General features: G+C 42.5%; 1 protein-coding gene across 6 annotated transcripts in view; it reads right to left on the bottom strand.

Annotated features, from left to right (window-relative positions):
* Window positions 1-22,809, bottom strand: part of LOC140204075 (sodium- and chloride-dependent neutral and basic amino acid transporter B(0+)-like) — a 120,273-nt gene extending 97,464 nt beyond the window's left edge. For 5 of the 6 annotated variants that reach the window (XR_011887515.1, XM_072270375.1, XM_072270372.1 and 2 more), the window contains exons 1-6: window positions 22,644-22,809; window positions 22,268-22,421; window positions 21,115-21,246; window positions 15,438-15,605; window positions 5,154-5,292; window positions 1,851-1,983 (exon numbers count right to left, since the gene is read on the bottom strand). Coding sequence is in view for 5 of the 6 variants with exons in the window: in XM_072270375.1 (XP_072126476.1) it covers window positions 1,851-1,983; window positions 5,154-5,292; window positions 15,438-15,605; window positions 21,115-21,246; window positions 22,268-22,421; window positions 22,644-22,715 (798 nt within the window). In the remaining variant the exon portion in view is untranslated. The remainder of the gene's footprint in view (window positions 1-1,850; window positions 1,984-5,153; window positions 5,293-15,437; window positions 15,606-21,114; window positions 21,247-22,267; window positions 22,422-22,643) is intronic. The other variant, XM_072270376.1, reaches the window with a different exon arrangement.
* Window positions 22,810-26,159: the final 3,350 nt, after the last annotated feature.

Genomic DNA, 26,159 nt, shown 5'->3' with positions numbered 1-26,159 from the left:
TCTCCTTCTCCAATTTCTTTCCCTCAACCCCGCCTCTTATCTTGTCCGCCATTACCGGACCCATAAGACCCCCTCCCAGCAATTTCCGTTCCTTCCCCACTCTCTTTCCCTCAACAGGTTCCAAACCACATTCACGCATCAAGCGAAACACAGCCAGCTTCCAGTCGAGCCAACTCCAATCGAAATCCGGGGCGAACTTCTCTCAAACCGCCAGCTTTCGGCCTACACCAGTACCTATCCCCTGCTGAATTAGCTGCGTTACACCATCCCCAATAACTCTAACAAATGTGCCAGCAAGGATATTGGTCCCTCTCGGGTTCAGGTGTAACAGATTCCTTTTGTACGGGTCATACCTTCCCCAGAAGAAATCCTAATGATTAAGAAATCTGAAATCCTGACCCCTGCACCAGTTCCTCAGCCACGTATTCATCCCCCAAACTATCCTATTCTTACCCTCACTAGCATGTGGCATAGCCAGCAATCCAGAGGTTATTACCCTTGAGGTCCTGCTTTTCAGCTTTCTACCTACCACCCTAAGTTCTCTCTTCAGGACCTCCTCTGTTTTCCTACTTTTGTCATTGGTGCCAATATTTACATAGACTTCTGGCTGCTTTCCCTCCCCTTTAGAATGTATAGACCCGATCTGAGCAGTTCCTGATGCATCATACCATCCAGGTATCCCTATCACATCTATAGAATCTCACGTCTAAACCTCGAACTATGAAATCCACTATCACATCCGCAATCCATTTCTCCCCCCTTTCTTTCTGATTTACAGCACCAGACTCAGTGCCAGAAACCCCTCTCCTCCAGTAGGTCATTTTTCCCCTGCAGTATCCATAACAGTATATTTATCATTGAGGGGATCAACCACAGGGGAACTCTGGACTGGCTGCTCATTTCCTTACCCACTCCTGATAGTCCCCCAAGTACCTGCCTCCTGCAACTCAGTGGTGACTACCTCCCTGTGATCCTATTTATCACCTTCCGATTTCCTGTATGAGCCAAGGTCATCAAACTCCTTAACATGTTATCTGAGGAGCTGAAGCTCGGTGCACCTGAGGCAGATGTCATTATCTGGCAGTCTGGAGGTCTCCCTTTCATCAATCTGAGACACTTCCTGCAGGCCCACTGACCACTCAAGCATTTCCATTTATTTTATTTATTTTTTTTGTTTTTTTTAATTACAGATCTCTGGCACTTGTATTAATTTATCTTTTCTTATCAATTGGAACATCAAAACAAAAGAAATACGAGTCAGGAGAGGATATTTCACTCCTTGTGCCTTCTTGACCATTCAATAATATTGTGATTGACCTTTCACATCTAGATGCCACTTTCCTGTACCGACTCTATAACCTTTAATTCCTAAATATGCATGACCCTGAACTATTTGGTCAACTATGTATAAATAGCACTATAATATCCCAATATTTATGCTTCAGTTAGGGGAAAATGGATTGCAGAATGCTAGGTATTTTGAATTTGTAGGTTTCAGTATCATTCTCATTGTCAGAGAAAAGTAGTTTCTATCAGATGAAACCATTGTTTAGATCCACACAAATCTGTCAACCTTGTAAATGCATTTAAAATCCTTTACGAGTGACTGAGTGACACCATTATCCAAAGGTCTGGAGACTTGCTGCTGAGATAAAATCTTTGAAGCTCATCTAGGACAGTAGTGATCATGAATTATACAATTTTATATTCCTCTAAGTATTTCAAAATTATAATTCACATAATTGAAAGAAACGATGTTACTTTACAACTTTCTGAATTTTAGTGGAATATTTACAGAAAAATGTATTTTATCATCACAGTTGAACACAATGTGTAACGAATAGTTTTACCTTCCCTGAAGATTTGATGCCTTTACACAAAGCAGCTCCAATAATCACCCAACCCAGAAGCAGACACAAGGCTAAATACCAAACTATCTTCCCCGTGTCTTCTATTGAACGTGAACGGCGTAAAACTACTTTGCTAAAAAAAAAAATTCATAATAAGCAACTTCAGCCAGAAATTTATCCATTCCATACATTCACCATTTCGTATAATACATTGGAGAATTTATATGGATTTGAACAATTTTCAATTTAATGGTGCACTCTGAATTGTTACCAGAATTAAAATTATAATTTATAATTGTTTATTTCCTGTTCTTAGATTTTGTTTCATATAATAATAATCTTCATTTAAACAGTTATGGTTGACGAGATTCTCCTCTAAGTTAATTAGTTCCTGCAAATTCTATAGCTAAACCTATTTTAGTTAATCACCTTATCTCCTAAATTAATTTCATGAATTCTTATTCAATTCTAGATCTATGAACGACACGCAATCCAACAATGAACTAACTAATGGAACTAAATCAACATCTGTAAAAGATCACTTTAGCTATTTAATTTCTGTGAAATTCTACCTTGAACAGCAAGTAAATTAATAAAAATCATCAGCAGGTTTCACTGCATAAATATTACGGTGATAAACCTGCAAGTTTTACAAAGCAGTGTGTGATTACAAATGCAGGGTCTCTGGTTTTATGTTAATTCGAACATACACTCAGTGGTTAATTTATTAGGATCTCCTGAAGCTAATAAAGTAGCCACTGATTGTATGTTCATGGTCTTGTTGCTGTAGCCCACCCACTACAAGGTTCAACGTGCTATGCAGAGATGATCTTCTACACACTTATGTTGTGACATGTATCCATAAGACCATAAGACCATAAGACAAAGGAGCAGAAGTAGGCCATTCAGCCCATCGAGTCTGCTCCGCCATTTTATCATGAGCTGATCCATTTTATCCCATTTAGTCCCACTCCCCAGCCTTCTCACTATAACCTTTGATGCCCTGGCTACTCAGATACCTATCAATCTCTGCCTTAAATACACCCAATGACTTGACCTCCACTGCCGCCCGTGACAACAAATTCCACAGATTCACCACCCTCTGACTAAAAAAATTTCTTCGCATTTCTGTTCTGAATGGGCACCCTTCAATCCTTAAGTCATGCCCTCTCATACTAGACTGCCCCATCATGGGAAACAACTTTGCCACATCCACTCTGTCCATGCCTTTTAACATTCGAAATGTTTCTATGAGGTCTCCCCTCATTCTTCTAAACTCCAAGGAATACAGTCCAAGAGCGGACAAACATTCCTCATATGTTAACCCTCTCATTCCCGGAATCATTCTAGTGAATCTTTTCTGTACCCTCTCCAACGTCAGCACATCCTTTCTTAAATAAGGAGACCAAAACTGCCCACAGTACTCCAAGTGAGGTCTCACCAGAGCCTTATAGAGCCTCAACATCACATCCCTGCTCCTATACTCTATTCCTCTAGAAATGAATGCCAACATTGCATTCGCCTTCTTCACTATCGACTCAACCTGGAGGTTAACTTTAAGGGAATCCTGTATGAGGACTCCCAAGTCCCGTTGCATCACAGAACTTTGAATTCTTTCCCCACTTAAATAATAGTCTGTCCGTTTATTTTTTCTGCCAAAGTGCATAACCATACACTTTCCAACATTGTATTTCATTTGCCACTTCTCTGCCCATTCTTCCAATCTATCCAAGTCTCTCTGCAGACTCTCCGTTTCCTCAGCACTACCGGCCCCTCCACCAATCTTCGTATCGTCAGCAAACTTACCCACAAAGCCATCTATTCCATAATCCAAATCATTGATGTACAATGTAAAAAGAAGCGGCCCCAACACTGATCTCTGTGGAACACCACTGGTAACTGGCAGCCAACCAGAATAGGATCCCTTTATTCCCACTCTCTGTTTCCTGCCAATCAGCCAACGCTCTATCCACATATGTAACTTTCCTGTAATTCCATGGGCTCTTATCTTGTTAAGCAGCCTCATGTGTCGCACCTTGTCAAAGGCCTTCTGAAAATCCAAACATACAACATCCACTGCATCTCCCTTGTCTAGCCTACTGGTAATTTCCTCAAAAAATTGTAATAGGTTTGTCAGGCAGGATTTTCCTTTAGGGAATCCATGCTGAGTTCTGCCTATCTTGTCATATGCCTCTAGGTACTCTGTAACCTCATCCTTGACAATCGACTCCAACGACTTCCCAACCACCGACGTCAAGCTAACAGGTCTATAATTTCCTTTTTGCTTCCTTGCCCCCTTCTTAAATAGCGGAGTGACATTTGCAATCTTCCAGTCTTCCAGAACCATGCCAGAATCTATCGACTTTTGAAAGATCATCACTAATGCCTCCGCAATCTTCACAGCTACTTCCTTCAGAACACGAGGGTGCATTCCATCTGGTCCAGGAGATTTATCGACCTTTAGCCTAATCAGCTTCCTGAGTACTTTCTCTGTCATAATTGTGACTGCGCACACTTCTCTTCCCTGCCACCCTTGAGTGTCCGGTATCCTGCTGTCTTCCTCAGTGAAGACTGATGCAAAATACTTGTTCAGTTCCTCTGCCATCTCCTCATCTCCCATTACAATTTCTCCAGTATCATTTTCTATCGGTCCTATATCTACTCTCACCTGTCTTTTACTCTTTATATACTTGAAAAAGCTTTTAGTATCCTCTTTGATATTATTTGCTAGTTTCCTTTCATAGTTAATCGTTTCTCTCTTAATGACCTTCTTGGTTTCCTTTTGTGTCACCTTCCTGTCAGCTGGAACCAGACTGACCATTCTCCTCTGACCTCTCTCATTAACAAGGCATTTTTGCCCACAGAACTGACCTCACTAGATGTTTTTTTTTTTTGCTTTTCACACCATTCTCTGTCAACTCTAGAGACTGTTATGCATGAAGATTCCAGGAGTACAGTCATTTCTGAGATACTCAAAGCACCTTGTCTGGAACCAACAATCATTTAAATGGCAGAATCACCAGATCACATTTCTTTCGCATTCTGATATTTAGTCTGAACCACGACAGAACTTCCTGACCATATCTGCATATGTTTATGCATCGAGTTACTGCCACATGATTGGTTGATTAGATATTTGCATTAATGAGCAGGTGTACCTAATAAAGTGGCCACTGGATGTACATTGACATAAATCATATGGCTGTCTACAGCAAATGATTCTTCTCTCATTAAAACTAACTAACCATCTACTGATACAGCAATGTAGACTGCAGATGTAAATACCAGTAGCATGCTACTTACTTCCAGTATTGTTCACTAGGCCCCTGGTGAGGAACATAGATTTCTGATCCATTTGAGCAAGTCTCGTTGCTTGCATGCAGCCATGTTGTACTAACAATTTCAAAATGTCCATTGCCTAGAGTGAGATTGCACAGCGAACCTGTAAAATGTGGAATATGGTTAAAAGAGTATACCAGGAACAATTTGTAATTTCTCATTCATACAATCACTCTGACTGAATCAGTCCAAGGGTAAGACCACAGACTGACCAGGATCCAAAGATACAGTGACAGAATAGGATACAACAATGGCTGCAGGACCAGTCCACATGTCAGTTGTAATACCAAAAGTGTGCACTCCAGAACTAATTGAGACTCCTGCCAAGCTATTGCAGAACAATTACAACACTTGTGTCTACTCAGCAATGTAGAAAATTATCCACATCGGATTTTTCATACAAGCTGGAGAAATTCAATCCAACTAATTATAATCCAATCAATTCTCTCTCAATCATCAGCAAAGTAATGCAAGTTGCCATTGACATTAACAATTACTCACTGATAATCAAACCCATTGACTCCCAGGCGTCTTGCTGTGCTCCAGACTTCATCGCAACCTTGGCCCAAAGAGCTGATTTCAGAGGCAAGAAAAGAGTGGCTGCCTTTAATATCAAGGAAACATTTGCCTGAGTATGCTGTTCTGATAAAGTTGGTGTTAATGGGCTTTAAACGGAAACACTCCAGTCATTGGAATCATTCTTCACACTAAGGATGGTGGGTGAGTTGAAGCTGAATCTTTCTAGCCAAGGACATCACTACAGGAATTGAAAGGGACTGTGGTATGCCCAACTATCTTCAGATGCTTTATCAAAGAACTTCCTTCCATCTTAATCTCAGAAGTAGAAATGTTTGATGATCATTCCACAATATTTAATTCCATTCATAGCTCTTCAGTAAGTGAAGCAGCCTACACCTGCATGTAAAAACGTCCGCATAACATTCAGACGTAAACCAGCTTTTAGCAAGTAACATCTATGCCACACAATGGCCGGACAATGGTGATCTCTAACAAGGGTATGTCTAACCACCCACTATTAATATTCAATGGCTTTACTGTCTCTAAGTCCCCTGGACGGCCACTATTGACCAGAAACTCAAATAACCTGCCACATAAATATTAGGGCTACCAAAGCGGTTTGTGCCTTGGTACCTTGTGATGAGTGACTGACCTCCTGACATCCCAAGTCAGGGGGGTACTGAAATACCAACTATTTTCCTGGATAGTCATAGTCATAGTCACACTTTATTAATCCCTGGGGAAATTGGTTTTCGTTACAGTTGCTCCATAAATAATAAATAGTAATAGAACCATAAATAGTTAAATAGTAATATGTAAATTATGCCAGTAAATTATGAAATAAGTTCAGGACCAGCCTATTGGCTCAGGATTCTGACCCTCCAAGGGAGGAGTTGTAAAGTTTGATGGCCACAGGCAGGGATGACTTCCTATGATGCTCAGTGCTGCATCTCGGTGGAATGAGTCTCTGGCTGAAAGTACTCCTGTGCCCACTCAGTACATTATGTAGTGGATGGGAGACATTGACCAAGATGGCATGCAACATAGACAGCATCCTCTTTTCAGACACCACCATGAGAGAGTCCAGTTCCATCCCCACAACATCACTGGCCTTACGAATGAGTTTATTGATTCTATTGGTGTCTGCCACCCTCAGCCTGCTGCCCCAGCACACAACAGCAAACATGATAGCACTGGCCACCACAGACTCGTAGAACATCCTCAGCATCGTCCAGCAGATGTTAAAGGACCTCAGTCTCCTCAGGAAATAGAGACGGCTCTGACCCTTCTTGTAGACAGCCTCAGTGTTCTTTGACCAGTCCAGTTTATTGTCAATTCGTATTGCCAGGTATTTGTAATCCTCCACCATGTCCACACTGACCCCCTGGATGGAAACAGGGGTCACCGGTACCTTAGGTCTCCCCAGGTCTACCACCAGCTCCTTAGTCTTTTTCACATTAAGCTGCAGATAATTCTGCTCACACCATGTGACAAGTTTCCTACCGTAGCCCTGTACTCAGCCTCATCTCCCTTGCTGATGCATCCAACTATGGTAGAGTCATCCGAAAACTTCTGAAGGTGACAAGAGTCTGTGCAGTAGTTGAAGTCCGAGGTGTAAATGGTGAAGAGAAAGGGAGACAAGACTGTCCCCTGTGGAGCCCCAGTGCTGCTGATCACTCTGTCAGACACACAGTGTTGCAAGCACATGTACTGTGGTCTGCCAGTCAGGTAATCAAGAATCCATGATACCAGGGAAGCATTCACCTGCATCGCTGTCAGCTTCTCTCCCAGCAGAGCAGGGCGGATGGTGTTGAACGCACTGGAGAAGTCAAAAAACATGACCCTCACAGTGCTCGCTGGCTTGTCCTGTCCAGGTGGGCGTAGACACGGTTCAGCAGGAAGACGAAGGGATCCTCAACTCCTAGTCGGGGCTGGTAAGCGAACTGGAGGGGATCTAAGTGTGGCCTGACCATAGGCCGGAGCAGCTCCAGAACAAGTCTCTCCAGGGTCTTCATGACGTGGGAGGTCAATGCCACCGGTCTGTAGTCATTGAGGCCGCTGGGGCACGGCGTCTTCGGCACAGGGACAAGGCAGGACGTCTTCCACAATACAGGAACCCTCCGGAGCCTCAGGTTCAGGTTGAATACATGGTGAAGTACTCCACATAGCTGAGGGGCACAGGCTTTGAGCACCCAGGTACTGACACCATCCGGTCCTGCAGCCTTGCTTGGGTTGAGACGTTTCAGCTGTCTTCTCACTTGTAGAGCTGTGAAGCCCACCGTGGTGATTTCTTGTGGGGAAGGGGTATAGTCATGAGAGCAGGGTCGCAGACTGTGAGGAGGGGTAGGAGGGGAGAGTGGAATATGTGTTGGTTGGGGGCCGACAACAGATGGCTCATGTGTGGGATGGGCAGGGGCCACACTGTCAAATCTGTTAAAGAACAGGTTAAGTTCGTTGGCCCTGTCCACATTGCCTTCCGCTGCTCTGTTGCTAGCTTGCCGGAACCCAGTGATGGTCCTCATCCCCCTCCAGACCTCTCTCATGTTGTTCTGCTGGAGTTTCCACTCAAGCTTCCTCCTGTACCTGTCTTTAGCCTCCCTGATCCTGGCTTTCAGGTGACTCTGTATTGCCCTCAGCTCCTCCCTATTTCCATCTCTAAACGCCCTCTTTTTAGCGTTCAGGATGTCCTTAATGTCCTTGAGATGAGAGCAGCACCAAAATTCTCAAGAAGCTCATCACCTTCCAGGACAAATCCACTGCTTGATTGGAACTCCATTAACCACTACTCTGTCCATCGTAGACATTCAGTCATAGCATCTGCAAAATGCAGTGCAATTGCTTTCAGACGACTCTGACTATATCTGTCAAACCTGTGATGTATACCATCAGTTAAGAGCACTGTAGCAGTCCTTGAAAATATTACAGGTTGTAGGTCATCTGCATAAGTTTTCTGAAATTTTGATGTACAGAGGGATCTTGGGTATAAGTCCATAGCCCTCTGAAAGTGGAAAAGTAAGTAGATAAGGTAATTTAAAACCCATATGGCATGCTTACATTCGTTGGTCGGAGCACGGAGTACAAGCATTGAGAAAATATGATGCAGCTCTATATAACTTTAGTTAGGTCATATTTTAAGTATTGTGTGCTGCTCTGGCATGTGCAGAAGAGGTACACCAGGATGCTGCCTAGATTCCACAGCATTAGCCGTAATGAGAGATTGGACAAACTTGGAACATTGGAGACCAGAGGGAGACCAGAAGAATATCAAATTATCAGAAACATAGAAAGGACAGAAAGTCAAAGTCTTGTTCCTAAAATGGAAATGTCAAGTACTGGATGGCATATGTTTAAGTTGAGAGGGGAAAGTTCAAAGGAGATTTATGAGGCCAGATTTTAATTTTTTTGTTTTTATGCAGAATGGTAGGTGCCTGGAATGTGCTGCTGGGGTGGTGGTAGCAGATATCACAGCAATGTTTAAGAGGCATTTAGATAGGTGCGTGGGTAAGCAGAGAATAGAGGACTACAGACTACATGCAGGCAGATGGGATTAGATAGATTGTTGCCATGGTCAGTACAAACATGGTGGGTTGAATGGCCTATTTCTATACTGTACTGCCTTTTCCATCTGTCTGGGCCAGCGTTTAAATTCTCCAAACACTGGGTTGTTTCTTCACACTACAACCTGAGCGCTGCGTTCTGGGCCTGGACCCCGCCGCCCAGCCCACTTTCCGGCCCATACTCGACCTTTGCAAATCAGCTCAGTGCTTAGATTGATCCAGCCTCGCTCTTGGTTTAGTTGGATGGGCTCCAAATCTCCTCCACTCTGATGCCTCTTTGATTCGCTCAGTCCAACTCCATCTTTGACTCCAAATTTATCTCAGACATGCCTCAACCTCACTTTGACCACTTCTCCTCAAACATGCCATGCTCTGACTTTGCATTGCACCTGCACGCTTCGAACCTTGGGTCAGCCTCATCTTTGCTTGCCTCTTTATTGTTTGCAGTGATATTTTCTCACAATGTACCACAGAAGAAGTGTTATTAATAAAATATTTAATCCAATTTCTTGGATTATGAACCACCAGTAAGCTGTCACCTAACTTCAGAAGTGCCATCTTAAACCAATCTTAAACAGTACATATTTAGAAGTTAACAACAGGTATTCTACAGATGCTGGAAATTCAAGCAACACACATCAAAGTTGCTGGTGAACGCAGCAGGCCAGGCAGCATCTCTAGAAAGAGGTACAGTCGACGTTTCAGGCCGAGACCCTTCGTCAGGACTAACTGAAGGAAGAGTGAGTAAGAAATTTGAAAGTTGGAGGGGGAGATCCAAAATGATAGGAGAAGACAGGAGGGGGAGGGATGGAGCCAAGAGCTGGACAGGTGATTGGCAAAAGGGATACGAGAGGATCATGGGACAGGAGATCTGGAAGAAAGACAAGGGGAGGGACCCAGAGGATGGGCAAGGGGTATATTCAGAGGGACAGAGGGAGAAAAAGGAGAGTGAGAGAAAGAATGTGTGTATAAAAATAAGTAACAGATGGGGTACGAGGGGGAGGTGGGGCATTAGCGGGAGTTAGAGAAGCCGATGTTCATGCCATCAGGTTGGAGGCTACCCAGACGGAATATAAGGTGTTGTTCCTCCAACCTGAGTGTGGCTTCATCTTTACAATAGAGGGGGCCGTGGATAGACATGTCAGAATGGGAATGGGATATGGAATTAAAATGTGTGGCCACTGGGAGATCCTGCTTTCTCTGGCGAACAGAGCATAGGTGTTCAGCAAAGCGGTCTCCCAGTCTGCGTCGAGTCTCGCCAATATATAAAAGGCCACATCAGGAGCACCTGGCCGACCTATTGTCTCAGCTTGCTCCTGCCCCACCGAACTCGCTTCTGCATACCTCGACACGGTTTTATCTCCCATTGTTCAATCCCTTCCTACCTATGTTCGTGACACTTTTCACACTCTTAAACTTTTCGATGATTTTAAGTTCCCCGGCCCCCACCGCTTTATTTTCACCATGGATGTCCAGTCCCTATTTTCTTCCATCCCCCATCAGGAAGGTCTCAAAGCTCTACACTTCTTTTTGGATTCCAGACCTAATCAGTTCCCCTCTACCACCACTCTGCTCCGTCTAGTGGAATTAGTCCTTACTCTTAATAATTTCTCCTTTGGCTCCACCCACTTCCTCCAAACTAAAGGTGTAGCTATGGGCACCCGTATGGGTCCTAGCTATGCCTGCCTTTTTGTTGGCTTTGTGGAACAATCTATGTTCTGTGCCTATTCTGGTATCTGTCCCCCACTTTTCCTTCGCTACATCGACAACTGCATTGGCGCTGCTTCCTGCACGCATGCTGAGCTCGTTGACTTCATTAACTTTGCCTCCAACTTTCACAACCCTCAAGTTTACCTGGTCCATTTCCGACACCTCCCTCCCCTTTCTAGATCTTTCTGTCTCTGTCTCTGGAGACAGCTTATCCATTGATGTCTACTATAAGCCTACTGACTCTCACAGCTATCTGGACTATTCCTCTTCTCACCTTGTCTCTTGCAAAACCGCCATCCCCTTCTTGCAATTCCTCCGTCTCCACCGCATCTGCTCTCAGGATGAGGCTTTTCATTCTAGGACGAGGGAGATGTCGTCCTTTTTTAAAGAAAGGGGCTTCCCTTCCTCCACTATCAACTCTGCTCTCAAACGCATCTCCTCCATTTCACGTACATCTGCTCTCACTCCATACTCCCGCCACCCCACTAGGAATAGGGTTCCCCTGGTCCTCACCTACCACCCCACCAGCCTCCGGATCCAACATATTATTCTCCGTAACTTCCGCCACCTCCAACGGGATCCCACCACTAAGCACATCTTTCCCTCCCCCCCGGCCCCCGGTTTCCGCAGGGATCACTCGTTATGCGACTCCCTTGTCCATTCGTCCCCCCATTCCTCCCCACCGATCTCCCTCTTGGCACTTATCCGTGTAAGCGGAACAAGTGCTACACATGCCCTTACACTTCCTCCCTTACCACCATTCAGGGCCCCAAACAGTCCTTCCAGGTGAGGCGACACTTCACCTGAGAGTCGGCTGGGGTGATATACTGCGTCTGGTGCTCCCGATGTGGCCTTTTATAGATTGGCAAGACCCGACGCAGACTGGGAGACCACTTTGCTGAACATCTACGCTCTGTCCGCCAGAGAAAGCAGGATTTCCCAGTGGCCACACATTTTAATTCCATGTCCCATTCCCATTCTGACATGTCTATCCACGGCCTCCTCTACTGTAAAGATGAAGCCACACTCAGGTTGGAGGAACAACACCTTATATTCTGTCTGGGTAGCCTCCAACCTGATGGCATGAACATCGACTTTTCTAACTTCCGCTAATGCCCCACCTCCCCCTCGTACCCCATCTGTTACTTATTTTTATACACACATTCTTTCTCTCACTCTCCTTTTTCTCCCTCTGTCCCTCTGAATATATCCCTTGTCCAACCTCTGGGTACCACCCCCCCCCCCCGTCTTTCTTCCCGGACCTCCTGTCCCATGATCCTCTCGTATCACTTTTGCCAATCACCTGTCCAGCTCTTGGCTCCATCCCTCCCCCTCCTGTCTTCTCCTATCATTTTGGATCTCCCCTTCCTCCTCCAACTTTCAAATTTCTTACTCATTCTTCCTTCAGTTAGTCCTGACGAAGGGTCTCGGCCTGAAACGTCGACTGCATCTCTTCCTAGAGATGCTGCCTGGCCTGCTGCGTTCACCAGCAACTTTGATGTGTGTTGCTCATATTTAGAAGTTTGCTGGAATTGTGGTGACATTCCAAATCTCCTTAAACTCTGAATGAAATATAGCCTCTGGTGTGTCTCCTACATAAATGCATCAATATGTTGGGCTCAGGATAGATATTCAAAGATGCTGGTACCTAGAAACTTGAAACTGCTCACCCTTTCCACTCAAACAACAGGAATTCTGCAGATGCTGGAAATTCAAGCAACACACATCAAAGTTGCTGGTGAACGCAGCAGGCCAGACAGCATCTCTAGGAAGAGGTACAGTCGACATTTCAGGCTGAGACCCTTCGTCAGGACAGCCTTTTGCACTGCTGACTCCTTGATGAGAACTGATGTACGTTCTCCCAAGATCCCTTTTGTCAATTCCACAATCAGTTCTTTTGTCTTACTGATGACCAGTGCAAGATTACTGCTGTGTTACTACTCAGCCAGCCAATCTATTTCACTTCTCTCTGCCTCCTTGTCACCCTCTGAGGTTCTGCTGACAACAGTTGTTGTATTTGTGAATTTAGTAGATTGTGATTTAGCTGTGGCTAGCCACACATTCGTGAGTGTAGAGAGAGTAGAACAGCAGGCTAAACACACATCAGGGAGATGCACTTGTGTTGACTGTTAGTGAAAAGGAAATTGCTACTTCCAATCTACAATGACTGTGTTCTCCCCATGAGAAAGTCAAGGGTCCAGTTGCAGAGAGTAGTACATTAGTCAACTTTTGAAGCTTGTTGATTAGTACCAAGGAGATGGTGGTGTTGAACAGTGAACTGTATACATCAAAATACATCAGCCTGATGCAGATATTATTGTTGTTGAGATGGTCCAAGGCTGAGCAGAGTCATTGAGGTTGCAGCTATTGTAGATCTATTGTGGCGGTAGGCAAATTGCAGCCAGTCCAGCTCAATGTTTAGGCACAAATTAATTCTAACCATGATGAACCTCTCAATACATTTCATTACAGAAGATGTGAGAGCTACTGGGTGATGGTCACTGAGGTGTGAGGGTAGAAATCTGGACATTTTTACACTACATTCGAAGACTAGGAATATGTATATTCCAAAGTGTATCAACATTGAAATTAAGTACATTTGCACCTCATCCCTGGATATCTAATTAAAGAGAACGATATTAACACTAATACACAGGATCAAAATAAGCTGCAGAGAGTTGTAAAGTTCGTCAGCTCCACCATGTGCACTAGCCTTCATAGTATCCAGGACATCTTTAAGGAGCAATGCCTCAAAAAAGTGGCATCCATCATTAAGAACCCCTATTACCCAGGTTATGTCCTGTCTCATTGTTATTGTCAGAAAGGAGGTACAGAAGCCTGAATGCACACAGCTTCTTCCCCTTTGCCATCAGATTTCTGAATGGGCATTGAACCCATGAATACTACATCACTACTTTGTTATTTCTATTTTTGCACTACCTATTTAACCATTTAAGATATATATACTTACTGTAATTCATGTTTTTTCTATTATTATGTATTGCATTGCATTGCTGCTTCTGCAAAGACAACAAATTTCATGACATATGCTGGTGATATTAAACCTGATTTTGATAACTCATAGAAAAATAGAAGCTGTATGGCTCTGAAACACACTAACTAGCAAAGAACATAAAATCAGACTATTAGAGTTTAATACATAGATAGGGTTCCAAATAAATACTGCTCTTTGAGAGACAGAAGCTGGAGAAGTAATTACAGGAACAAGCAAATACCACAGAAATTAAACATATTTTGCATCAGTCTTAACCCTACATTACGTTACAAATATCTATTGCTACTGAATGAAGCTGGGGAGGAATTTTACTAGAGAATTGGTGTTAAGCTAATTTATGGGGCTGAGGCTGCGAGGTCCACTGTTACAGATACCTTGCATCCTAGGATCCCAAAAGTGCTCACTGAGACAGCAGATTCATTAGTTATAATCCTCCAAAAAATTCTTAGCTTCTGGAGAAAATTGGTACTGCCTACATGACACCACTGTTCAAAAAGCAAGTGAGGCAAAATGTGGGTAACTGTAAGTTGATGAGCCCAATATCTACTATTTGAAAAATATGAGAATTTATTTTTAGGGAATGCATCGGCACCAGATTTTGAAAACTGAAATTGAATCAAGCAAAGTCAACACAATATCATAAAGGATAAAGTGTGTCTGAAATTTATTTGCGTTCTTAATTGGAATAAAAATTTAAGATTCAAGTTTCAAAATTCAAAATTGTTTAATGCCTTTTCCAGTACACAAGTATAAAGGACAGCAAAATAATTACTAATCTGGATCTGATCTAGCACAAACAAATGCAATAAAATAAACAGCAAAATAATAAAAGAAACACAATAAATATAAATACTTAAATTAGTTTCTATACATTGATTGTATGTACATATAGTGATGGTACATCCAGGTAAATAAGTTGATTGACAGGTAATGATAAAGTGGGGGGCTGTGGTGGATGTGTTCATGACAGTGGTGTTGATCAGTCTTACTGCTCGGGGAATTGATTTTGAGTCTGGTGGTCCTAGCATGGATACTGCATAGCCCTAATGGGAGTGGGGCAAACAGTCCATGAGCAAGGTGGTTGGGAGCCTTCATGATATTGCAGACCTTTTTCTGGCATCTTTAATTAAATGAGAACCAGCATATCAACATATTTGGAATTTCAGAAGACTTTTGACAAGGTGCCCTATAAAAGATTAAATCAGAAATGTTGGAAATAACATGTACTGTATACACAGATGGAAAGCTGGCTAAGAGGTAAGAAACAACAAATAGGAATAAGGTAATCTCTCCACAGATGCTGCACAATCTGTTGAGTTCTTCCAATATTTTCTCTTTAAATATAAGTTTCAGATACAACATAAACGCCCATCATTAAATCAGACTGATGGAAGTGAAAGTACCAAGATGGTGTCTAGCCTTTTCCAATGGAAGTGAACACAGTACCTCTGGGTGTCCTGCTGCAGGTTTCATCTGCTCCCCACCAGCTGAAGCAGTCTGCCCACGGCAGAGAGGATTGGAAGGAGGCAAACAGGTAGAACAAACTGTAACCAATGATGCAGCAATAGGAAATGTCAATAAATGAAATTACAAGAACCATTGTGATCCCAATGCCTAAAGATAAATGAGGAAAAAGGAGTTTAGAGTATAATCTAATTAAAATACTGCACATTCCCACACAAAGGCTGTTGTGTAGGTTACAATAAAATAATCTTTATTTTCCTGGTAGAGACCTGCTCAACAACTGTAATTGGCACACCATACATTCAACCTCTCTTTCATCAACTACAAAACCCATTAAGTTACTTGACCAGGCTATTCCAATTGCATCTCATGTCTTTGACTTCTACCAATGTGATGAACAAGAATGTGGAAACACCATCACCAGCAGATTTCCCCCAGGTTGCACACCATCCTCCCATGGATATCTGTTATCATTGCTTCAACATTACCAAGTCTAAATCCTGAAATTCATTATCCAACAACACGTAGGACTACTTTCACAGGAAGGCTTGCAATTATTCAATGGGTGTCTCTCCACCTGCTTCCCAAGAGCAATCAGGGATAGGGAAGTATGGATTGAGTGCTGATTGCCACTAAGCACCTATTGAAAGAGGACCTTAAAAGCAAATTACTGGAAGAAATACTCATGACAGTTGTACCATGCTTTATGTACTTTGAAACATGTAAGCTGCCCAGCCAGACATTGTAATGTAGCAGTATCTCCTTAAATAGTTAAAAATGTAGAGCTGTATTCTGACTAGCAGTGCGGTGAGCGTGGAATTTGTACATTCTCCACACCTCTGTGGGTTTCCTCCAGATACTCCAGTTACTAACCACTTCTCAAAAATGAATGGAATGATAGATGAAACATCAAATGCAGCGTATACAGCCTGGAAAACCTTCAATCAAAATCTACGTCCATGCTCTTAGTGGGACATCCCCAGGAGACCTTGTTGAAAGTTTCGTTCTTAGGATACGGCAGTGACTAGGATGGTGGGATGTGGGGAAGGCAGTGTCAAAGTCCAGCATTTTGGAGGGAGTGGATCAAGAGCTGACATTTTAATGTTGGGAATGTAAAGATAGAGACTGGCACTGGAGCTGGGACAATTAAGACTGGAGACTTGATATGTACCATTGGATGGTGTGCAGCATGACTAATTACCTTGGACATTTTTTTTGTGATTGCATGACTCTGTTGGACATTGGTAACATCAAATATTATAAGTCCAGTTCACTGGTTCATTGACAGAGAATGATGCCAGGGGAGCTGTGTTGCCATGGTTGTGACAAGGACTAGGCCCTCACCGCGAGGTTGCGCGTTGAAATCACCCAGGGGAGGGGACACCAAGGTGAGGAGAGAGAGTAGGAGCCACTGGGTTTGTGCTAGAATCTGTACTGGGTTGAAATTGGCCCTCCCATCAGTGCTGCCCTCCAGTGTTCACTCAATGGAAAATCAAGCTGGACCAGGGCAACTTACTATCAATCTGTAATCATGGTACTCAGGGCCTTCTGCTATATTGTGTGTTTGTCTTTCTGAAACTGGAACTATAGACTAGCTGTGCTCTATGCTATGTACAATGTGCTGTGTGTTGGTATTGTGCTCTGCGCCTTGGCCCCAAGAAACACTATTTCATTTGGCTATATTCCTGTAGAGTTGAATGATACATAATCTTGAACTTGAATTTGATGTGATAGCAGATGGTGGGACTTGAACCAGCAGAATCAATGACAATAGTGTGATTAAAGTCCAGGATTTGGGCAAACCTGGAGCCCAGAACTGGCCTGGAGACTAGATTTTTTTATTTTTTGGTAGAGGAAGTATGAAGGATGAAGACAATTGATTAATTTATCTATCATGCATTCTGTTCCTTACAATTGCCCAGGAGGATTGCTTGTGAATGATACACAAATATGCAAAATGTACAAATGTGACCTGGGTCTAGAAGCTTTCAAGAAAGTGTTTTTCTAAATGAATTTCCATCAAAGAATTTTTTGGTGCATTTCCTCATTAGTATAAATAACTTGTAGATGATCAAAGGGAGATATGATGAAATGAATACCTGTCAAGTATGTTAGTGAGATATGGCATTGGAAGGTCTGTTTGTTAATCCTATTTGTTTGACAAATGTAGAGTTCATGCTACCAGCTCCTGCTGGATTGACTCTAGGCTTATTGGAATTCACATACCTTTGAATGTGAGGCAGAAGATTTCCAATACAAGAATCTCTCACTTTAGCTCCTCCACCAAGAACACAAGTAATGCTTGTAAAGAGCTGTGTTCACACTACTACACTGCACAATTCAATATATATACCCAGATTAATTGAAGTTATGGAACTCCTGGCAAGACCTACACAAACTACGACAGATGAGTAGGCCAACATAAATCACTGTGGACAAACTTAGCTGGTGAAAGACACAAATGCTAATAAAAATACTTCATAATTTTCCTAAGCTCAATTGTTTCAGGAATTGCTTGGCACTTTGGTTCTCTATTCCACGCACTCCCTGTGCTTTCAGACTGCGGTCTCCTGCATTGTTACAATGAGGTCCAAAGCAATCTTGAAGGACAACACTTCATCTTTCACCCGCAGCCGACTGGACTTGGATTAAATTCTACAATTTCAGTTACCTGTCTCTATCAGTTGTCATCCATTATATTGCTCAGCTTGCTTGTTGTTTCTACCTCTTTTGTCCCCTTTTCCCCCCTCTGGGAATGGAAGGCATGTCCAGTCTGACCTACTGGACACATTTCCCTATTTCACAATTCCTCCATTACTTTTTATCTAAGCTCTTTCTTACTTTCTAACTGTCCCCATTCACTCTTTGACAAGATGTCCTTGTTCACAGTTTATCTCATGATGACCAAAGTTTTAACCTATCACTTTCCCTGCAGCAGATATCTGTAGTACACACAAGGTTGTGATTGTGGGAGATTTTAATTTTCCACACATAGACTGGGAAACCCATACTGTAAAAGGGCTGGATGGTTTGGAGTTTGTAAAATGTGTGCAGGATAATTTTTTTGCAGCATTACATAGAGGTACCAACTAGAGAAGGGGAAGTGTTGGATCTCCTGTTAGGGAATGAGATAGGTCAGGTGACTGAGGTTTGTGTTGGAGAGCACTTCGGGTCCAGTGATCACAATGCCATTAGTTTCAATATAATTATGGAAAAGGATAGGTCTGGACCCAGGTTGAGATTTTTGATTGGAGAAAGGCTAACTTTGAGGAGATGCGAAAGGATTTAGAAGGAGTAGATTGGAACAATTTGTTTTATAGGAAGGATGTAATAGAGAAATGGAGGTCATTAAAAGGTGAAATTTTGAGGGTACAGAATCTTTATGTTCCTGTCAGGTTGAAAGGAAAGGTTAAAAGTTTGAGAGAGCCATGGTTTTCAAGGGTTATTGGAAACTTGGTTCGGAAAAAGAGAGATATCGACAATTAATATAGGCCGCATGGAGTAAATGAGGTGCTTGAGGAATATAAAGAATGTAAAAAGAATCTTAAGAAAGAAATTAGAAAAGCTAAAAGAAGATATGAGATTGCTTTGGCAAGTAAGGTGAAAATAAATCCCAAGGGTTTCTACCGTTATATTAACAGCAAAAGGATAGTGAGGGATAAAATTGGTCCCTTCAAGAATCGGAGTAGACAGCTATGTGTGGACCCAAAAGGGATGGGGGAGATTTTGAACAATTTCTTTTCTTCGGTATTCACTAAGGAGAAGGATATTGAATTGTGTAAGGCAAGAGAAACAGATAGGGAAGTTATGGAAATTATGATGATTAAAGAAGAGCAGGTACTGGCGCTTTTAAGGAATATAAAAGTGGATAAGTCTCCGGGTCCTGACAGGATATTCCCTAGGAACTTGAGGGAAGTTAGTGTGGAAATAGCAAGGGCTCTGACAGAAATATTTCAAATGTCATTAGAAACGGGGATGGCATATTGCTCATGTTGTTCCATTGTTTAAAAAGAGTTCTAAGAGTAAACATAGCAATTACCGGCCTGTGAGCTTGACGTCAGTGGTGGGTAAATTGATGGAAAGTATTCTTAGAGATGGTATATATAATTATCTGGATAGGCAGGGCCTGATTAGGAACAGTCAACATGGATTTGTGCGTGGAAAGTCGTGTTTGACAAATCTTATTGAATTTTTTGAAGAGGTTACTAAGAAAGTTGACGAGGGTAAAGCAGTGGATGTTGTCTACATGGACTTCAGTAAGGCCTTTGACAAGGTTCCACATGGAAGGTTGGTTAGGAAGGTTCAATCGATAGGTACTAATATTGAAGTAGTAAAATGGATTCAGCAGTGGCTGGATGGGAGACGCCAGAGAGTTGTGGTGGATAAATGTTTGTCAAATTGGAGGCCGGTGACTAGTGGTGTGCCTCAGGGATCTCTACTGGGTCCAATGTTGTTTGTCATATACATTAGTGATCTGTATGATGGGGTGGTAAATTGGATTAGTAAGTATGCAGATGATACTAAGATAGGTGGAGTTGTGGATAATGAAGTAGGTTTTCAAAGCTTGCAAAGAGATTTAGGCCAATTAGAAGAGTAGGCTGAAAGATGGCAGATGGAGTTTAAGAAGGTGGAATCTCATGTGGATAGGGTGGTGAAGAAAGCTTTTGGTATGCTGGCCTTTATAAGTCAGAGCATTGAGTAGAGGAGTTGGGATGTGATGTTGAAATTGTGCAAGGCATTGGTAAGGCCAAATTTGGAGTATTGTGTACAGTTCTGGTCACCAAATTATAGGAAAGATGTCAGTAAAAGAGAGAGAGTACAGAGAAGATTTACTAGAATGTTACTTGGGTTTCATCACATAAGTTACAGAGAAAGGTTGAACAACTTGGGTCTTTATTCTTTGGGGCATAGAAGATTGAGGGGGGACTTGATAGAGGTATTTAAAATTATGAGGGGATAGATAGAGTTGACATGGATAGGCTTTTTCCATTGAGAGTAGGGGAGATTCAAACAAGAGGACATGAGTTGACAGTTAAAGGGCAAAAGTTTAGGGGTAACATGAGGGGGAACTTCTTTACTCGGAGAGTGGTAGCTGTGTGGAACGAGCTTCCAGCAGAAGCGGTTGAAGGAGGTTCAATATTGTCATTTAAAGTTAAATTGGATAGCTATATGGAAGGAAAGGAATGGAGGGTTATGGGCTGAGTGCAGGTCGGTGGGACTAGGTGAGAGTAAGCGTTCGGCACAAACTAGAAGGGCTGAGATGTCTTGTTTCTGTGCTGTAATTGTTATATGGTTATATGGTTAACAGCTTCTTCCTGTTTCTAAAAAGGATCTCTTTGACCTGAGAAGTTAGCTGTGTTTCTCTTCCCATAGATGTGGCTAAACCTGTTGAATATTTGCAGATTTTTCTGTTTTTAATTTAGATTTCTCACATCTGCAGTGTTTTATTTATATTTATTAGTACAAAATGGCTTGCCATTCCTCTTTTACATAATTCTGCTTTTGTAAAAATCCAATAGATCTTCGACTGTGAACAGTGAACCAACAAGATCATTTCAGCTCTGCGAACTAAAATGAAAAAAAACAGCACATTGGTATGATTTAAACACTATTACTCACTCAAATTGTAACTAAACTGTAGAGTTAAATAAACATTAACCTTGAAGCATTGGCACAGCTCTCCATATCGTAACAGGTCCAAGGCTGGCAAACTGCCCAAAAGACGTGTCCAGAAAAAACATCGGCATTCCAATAAGTGCCAGCATGAGCATGTAGGGAATAAGAAAGACTCCTAGAAAATATAGGAAAGGGCTTTACTGGAGACTAAGACCAAGTACCACCAATATGAAGGTCAATTTGAACTTCATTTCTGGAAGGTTAACATTATGAGCAAATCTCTGAAGTGTGCTGTATGTCTATAACCATTCACATCTGATGATCATTACCTCAAATATTTATTTATCATTCCTGTGTTTCCTCTCAGTCCTGTAAGATTTAGTGTTCCCTACAGCACATGTGAAAAATTCATTTTTCAGCTTCATTTCTGAATCTGTAGTTGTGAATAACATGAATAGAGTCATCTCCATTTTGCAAAGTCACCAAATTAAAATTTTAGTTCCCAAATCTGACACAGCCCAGATAAACCAAAGAAAATACAGCTTACTCCTGGATACCAAAGAGGTTCCATAGGTCAATTGTGTCTCTAAGGCAAAAAATATTTTTCAAAAATATGGTAACTATACTTTCACAATATTGTAATGAATGACACCAGAAACACATAAAACTTGCAAGAAAGTAAATTACTATAATTGGGGAAGGAGAGAGTTGAAGGGGGAGAAGGAGAAGGAATTGAGTTCTGACATTCAAAGAAAGAACATATGTACATAAATTGGACTTTTAAATTTAGTAATATTATGGGAGCTCACTCAAATGTGGAGGTGTTGAAATTCAAGTAGTTGTAACCAGTTGATGGCCTGTATCCCACAATGAATATGCTTGATGTGCTGAGTTTATTCATTATGGCAATGTTCACATATAATTAATCATCAGTTGTACACAATGGAAGATCCACTCATCTCTAACGATAAATTATCATGTATTTTGGATCATCCCCATAAATTATACATATTATAATTTAAACCTTAAAGAATGTCTTGATCTTTCCTGATGGAAGAAATGCTCAAAACTGTTAGTTACCCAGTGCAATAAAGATTCTGTGATACAATAAATTTAGTATTACTATATTTATAAATCAATGGCTCTTTACTCATGTTTCTATTTTGCCCTCCTACATATCTTATTCTCTAGAGTACCTCCTCCATTCCTGTACGCCAGGTAAGGGAATCTCCAGACATTGCCAAGTCCCACAGCACAGCCGATCACAGAGAGCAGGTATTCAGTCTTCGAAGACCAGTAGCCTCGCTCCACGTTTTCGTCACTCTCATTTACATGTCCATCTATGGCAACCTGGGGGAAGAAAGGAAATTGAATGAAATTAATCTTTGTTAGATCAAAATTCAAACATGAAGTTCACTACAGAAGCATTAAGCTATTTTCCATTGAGCACCAGAGAAGTTTGGAAACATCCTGAGCTCCTTCAGGTGATCTTGCAGATTACTGTGCAGAGATCCTCAGATTATCAGCAGATTTCTGGACTCTCCACAAGTATTTTTTGCTAAAAAGACTTACTGAATCCTCTAAAAATTGACTATGATGGTCAGTCTGTGATAACCCAGAAGCAACTGCTTTTTCAGTTTTCATCTTTAACTAATGATGAATAATTCTTCTATCCACTTCAAGATTAATTCCCAAAGGATTCTTGCATTCAAGCTGCTGTAATCTTTTTGTTTTGGGCTAACACAATCCACTCTAGCGAATAACACTTCCAAAGTTAGAAGTCAGGATCAGATTTAAGCCCCAGCACTCAGTTTATGATTTACTGCAAACTAAGGTATTTTGAGTTCTTTTGTTATTGATTAATCAGATACAACTGTAGTTTTCTTCCATTTAAATATTTATATTAGTTTCATCTAGCTTTCATTTACAGGTTTGACAATGGTATTGGTAAATGAACCACCAGCAAGAGCGTCAGCTCCAGCCAAAATATCACGCAAGGCAGAGCGCTGCTTGCTCGTTTCACAAATATGAAAATACTTCGGGAAAATTATTTCCTGGAGTTTAAATAACTCTGTCCATCTCAAAATAAAATACATGACAAAAAAGATGGCGCCAGTGAAAAACAATTTCACAGGCAACTATTTCCAGATAGAAAATATTTTAAATTACTTAATTTTTTTCTGCACGATCTGCTTGTCCTTTTTGTAATGTTTGTGTTACAGAAGCTGTTCGTGCCTGTGACGTTCTGTTTGGATCTCAGTCAAAGGATCCAGCATGATACCATGCCTGGAGAGACACCTCAAGGAGGTCAGAACGAGAACCTGAAAAAGACCAAGAACACAAGCTGGCTCACGGAAAAAAAACAACGAAGGAACACAGGGTCATGAACAACTTTATCTCCAAGCCACAAGGAAGATTGTAGCATCGAGGTGAAGGCTATTGGACCTCATCAATGATCACTCTCAATGGTTCCAGAGGGTCAGAGATCTTTCCCAACAGGGCTAGAGGGTCAGCGATGGCTCCCAATGGGGCCAGAGGGTCAGTGATCGCTCCAAACAGAGTCAGAGGGTCAGTGATCATCCAAACGAGGCCAGAGGGTCAGCGATAACTCCCAATGGGGCTTAAGGGTCAGTAATCACTCCCAACAGGGCCAGAAGGTCAGCGATCGCTCCCAATAGGGCCAGAGGGACAGTGATCACTTCCAACAGGACTTGAGGGTCAGTGATCAATATCAACGGGGCCTGAGGGTCTGTGATCAATTCCAACGGGGCCTGAGGGTCAGTGATCACTCCTAAGAGGTCCAGAGGGTCAGTGATCAATCCAAATAGGGCCAGAGGGTCGGTGATCAATCCCAATGGGGTCAGAGGGTCAGTGATCAATCCCAATGGGGCCAGAGGGTCAGTGATCAATCCCAATGAGGCCAGAGGGTCAGTGATCAATTCCAATGAGGCCAGAGGGTCAGTGATCAATCCCAACGGGGCCTGAGGGTCAGTGATCAATCCAAATAGGGCCAGAGGGTCGGTGATTGCTCCCAATGGGGTCAGAGGGTCAGTGATCAATCCCAATGGGGCCAGAGGGTCAGTGATCAATCCCAATGGGGCCAGAGAGTCAGTGATCACTCCCAACTGAGCCAAAGGATATGTGATCACTCCCAATAGGGCCGGAGGATCAGCAATCACTCCCAACAGGGCTAGAGGGTCAATAATCACAACCAACAAGGCTAGAGGTTCAGTGATCACTCCCAATGGAGATGGAGGGACAGTGATCTCTCCCAATGGGTCCAAAGGGTCAGCAATCACTCCCAACAGGGCTAACGATTGCTCCCAATAGGGCCAAAGAGTCTATGATCGATCCCAATGAGACCAGAGGGTCCGAGATCGCTCCCTGCAGGGCCAGGGATTCGAGATTTTCTTTTCCCCACAAGCACAAACACTTAACAAGGTTTTTCCACACACCTGCACTGGCCTGTTAAGCAGACACTGTTGTGACAGGACCCTGAATTACCCCTATGAACTGTTGTTTTGAAAATAGAGAGAGACAGTTGTTTGTAAAAGAGAAAGACAGACAAAGACTAACTGTGGGACTGTCACTTTAAGGAACGAGAAAGAACTGGTTAACTGTTGGACTTCTTCTGAAGTGGAGATAGCACCGGGCAGCTCGTAAGTTGCTAAGGTGACTGAGGGCATTATTAAATGGACAATTGATGTTATGATTTTCAGCAGGTTGTTGATACTCCTTCAAGAACTTTTTGCCTGCTTGCATTTCTTCACAGAGAGGGGAAGGAGGGGTTATTTGAGTGACAGTTGATGCTCAGCACAGGAAGATAAAATAGGAGGTCAGGTGATAGACCTCGGACACATGTTTGGACACTGAATGAGCATTGTTGTGCTCGCAGAAAAAGTGGGTTTTGGAGATCGATCAGGCGGATCGATCCATCGCTCTTGCAGTGGAAAGAGGAAAAAGGTTGACTGGTGGGGAGTTGTCCATGTGTCCACCTCGCCTGGGGGATAGCTCCACCACAGAAAACCAGTCCCTTTTGTTAAAGTCACAGTCGGTGACTTTTAAAGGATTTTGAAGGACAACGGAAAGATCGACAGTGTCAGCTCACCTGAAGACTCAAATCTCTCTCTCTCTCTCTCCATCACTACTTAGCTCAATACCACGAACTGAACTGAACTGAACTTCACTCATCATCGTAAGACTGTATCTTTTTACCCCTAGACTGAAAGAAGTTTGGTTTTTCATACATATATTTCCACACTTACTGATATACTTACTTATAAATAATATCATTGCTCACCTGTTTGATTTATTTACATTTATATTACTGTATTGGGTAGTTACTAATAAATATTATTAGTTTATAGCAATACTGGACTCCAAAGTGTTTTCCATCTCTGCTGGCTCTTTATTCCGGTCACAGAGTACGTGACACTGTGCTGAAGGTCAATGGACATCTTGGTAGTTTTAGAACGCTGTTTAGGTCTCGGTATGTGCAGAGCACAAAGTCAGATGAAGTACGTGCACTTTCCATGCAGTACATTGCAGACGGATGTAGGATGTCCAAAAAGGGAGCAAGTATTGGAAGGGAGCAGCTTAGTAAACACAAAGTTGAGCTGTATGGCTCATTGCCCTAGGAGACACAAGACAGACTGCAGATGCTGGAAGTCTGAAGCCACACACACACAATGCTGGAGGGGCACATGAGGTCAGACAGTACGTACAATGGTCCTGTGCCTAATAAAATGGCCACTGACTGTATGTTCATGGTCTTCTACTGCTGTAGCCCATTCACTTCACAGTTCAACATGTTGTGCATTCAGAAATGCGCTTCTGCACACCGCTGTTTGAGTTACTGTCGCCTTCCTGTCAGCACAAACCAGTCTGGCCATTCTCTTCCGTTTCTTCTCACTAACAAGGCATCTTCACCCACAGAACTGCCACTCACTGGATGTGTTTTTGTTTTCCGCATCATTCTCTGTGAACTCTGTGCAGATTTAATTGCTACCACGATTGGAGCTGAAGGGAAAATTAACAAGCAGGTACACAAGTGTACCTTATAAAGTGGCCACTGAATGCATCTTCAAA

The sequence above is a fragment of the Mobula birostris genome, chromosome 10 (assembly GCF_030028105.1).
Source record: "Mobula birostris isolate sMobBir1 chromosome 10, sMobBir1.hap1, whole genome shotgun sequence".
NCBI classification, from domain to species: domain Eukaryota; kingdom Metazoa; phylum Chordata; class Chondrichthyes; order Myliobatiformes; family Myliobatidae; genus Mobula; species Mobula birostris.
This window is presented reverse-complemented; position numbering and strand designations above follow the sequence as displayed.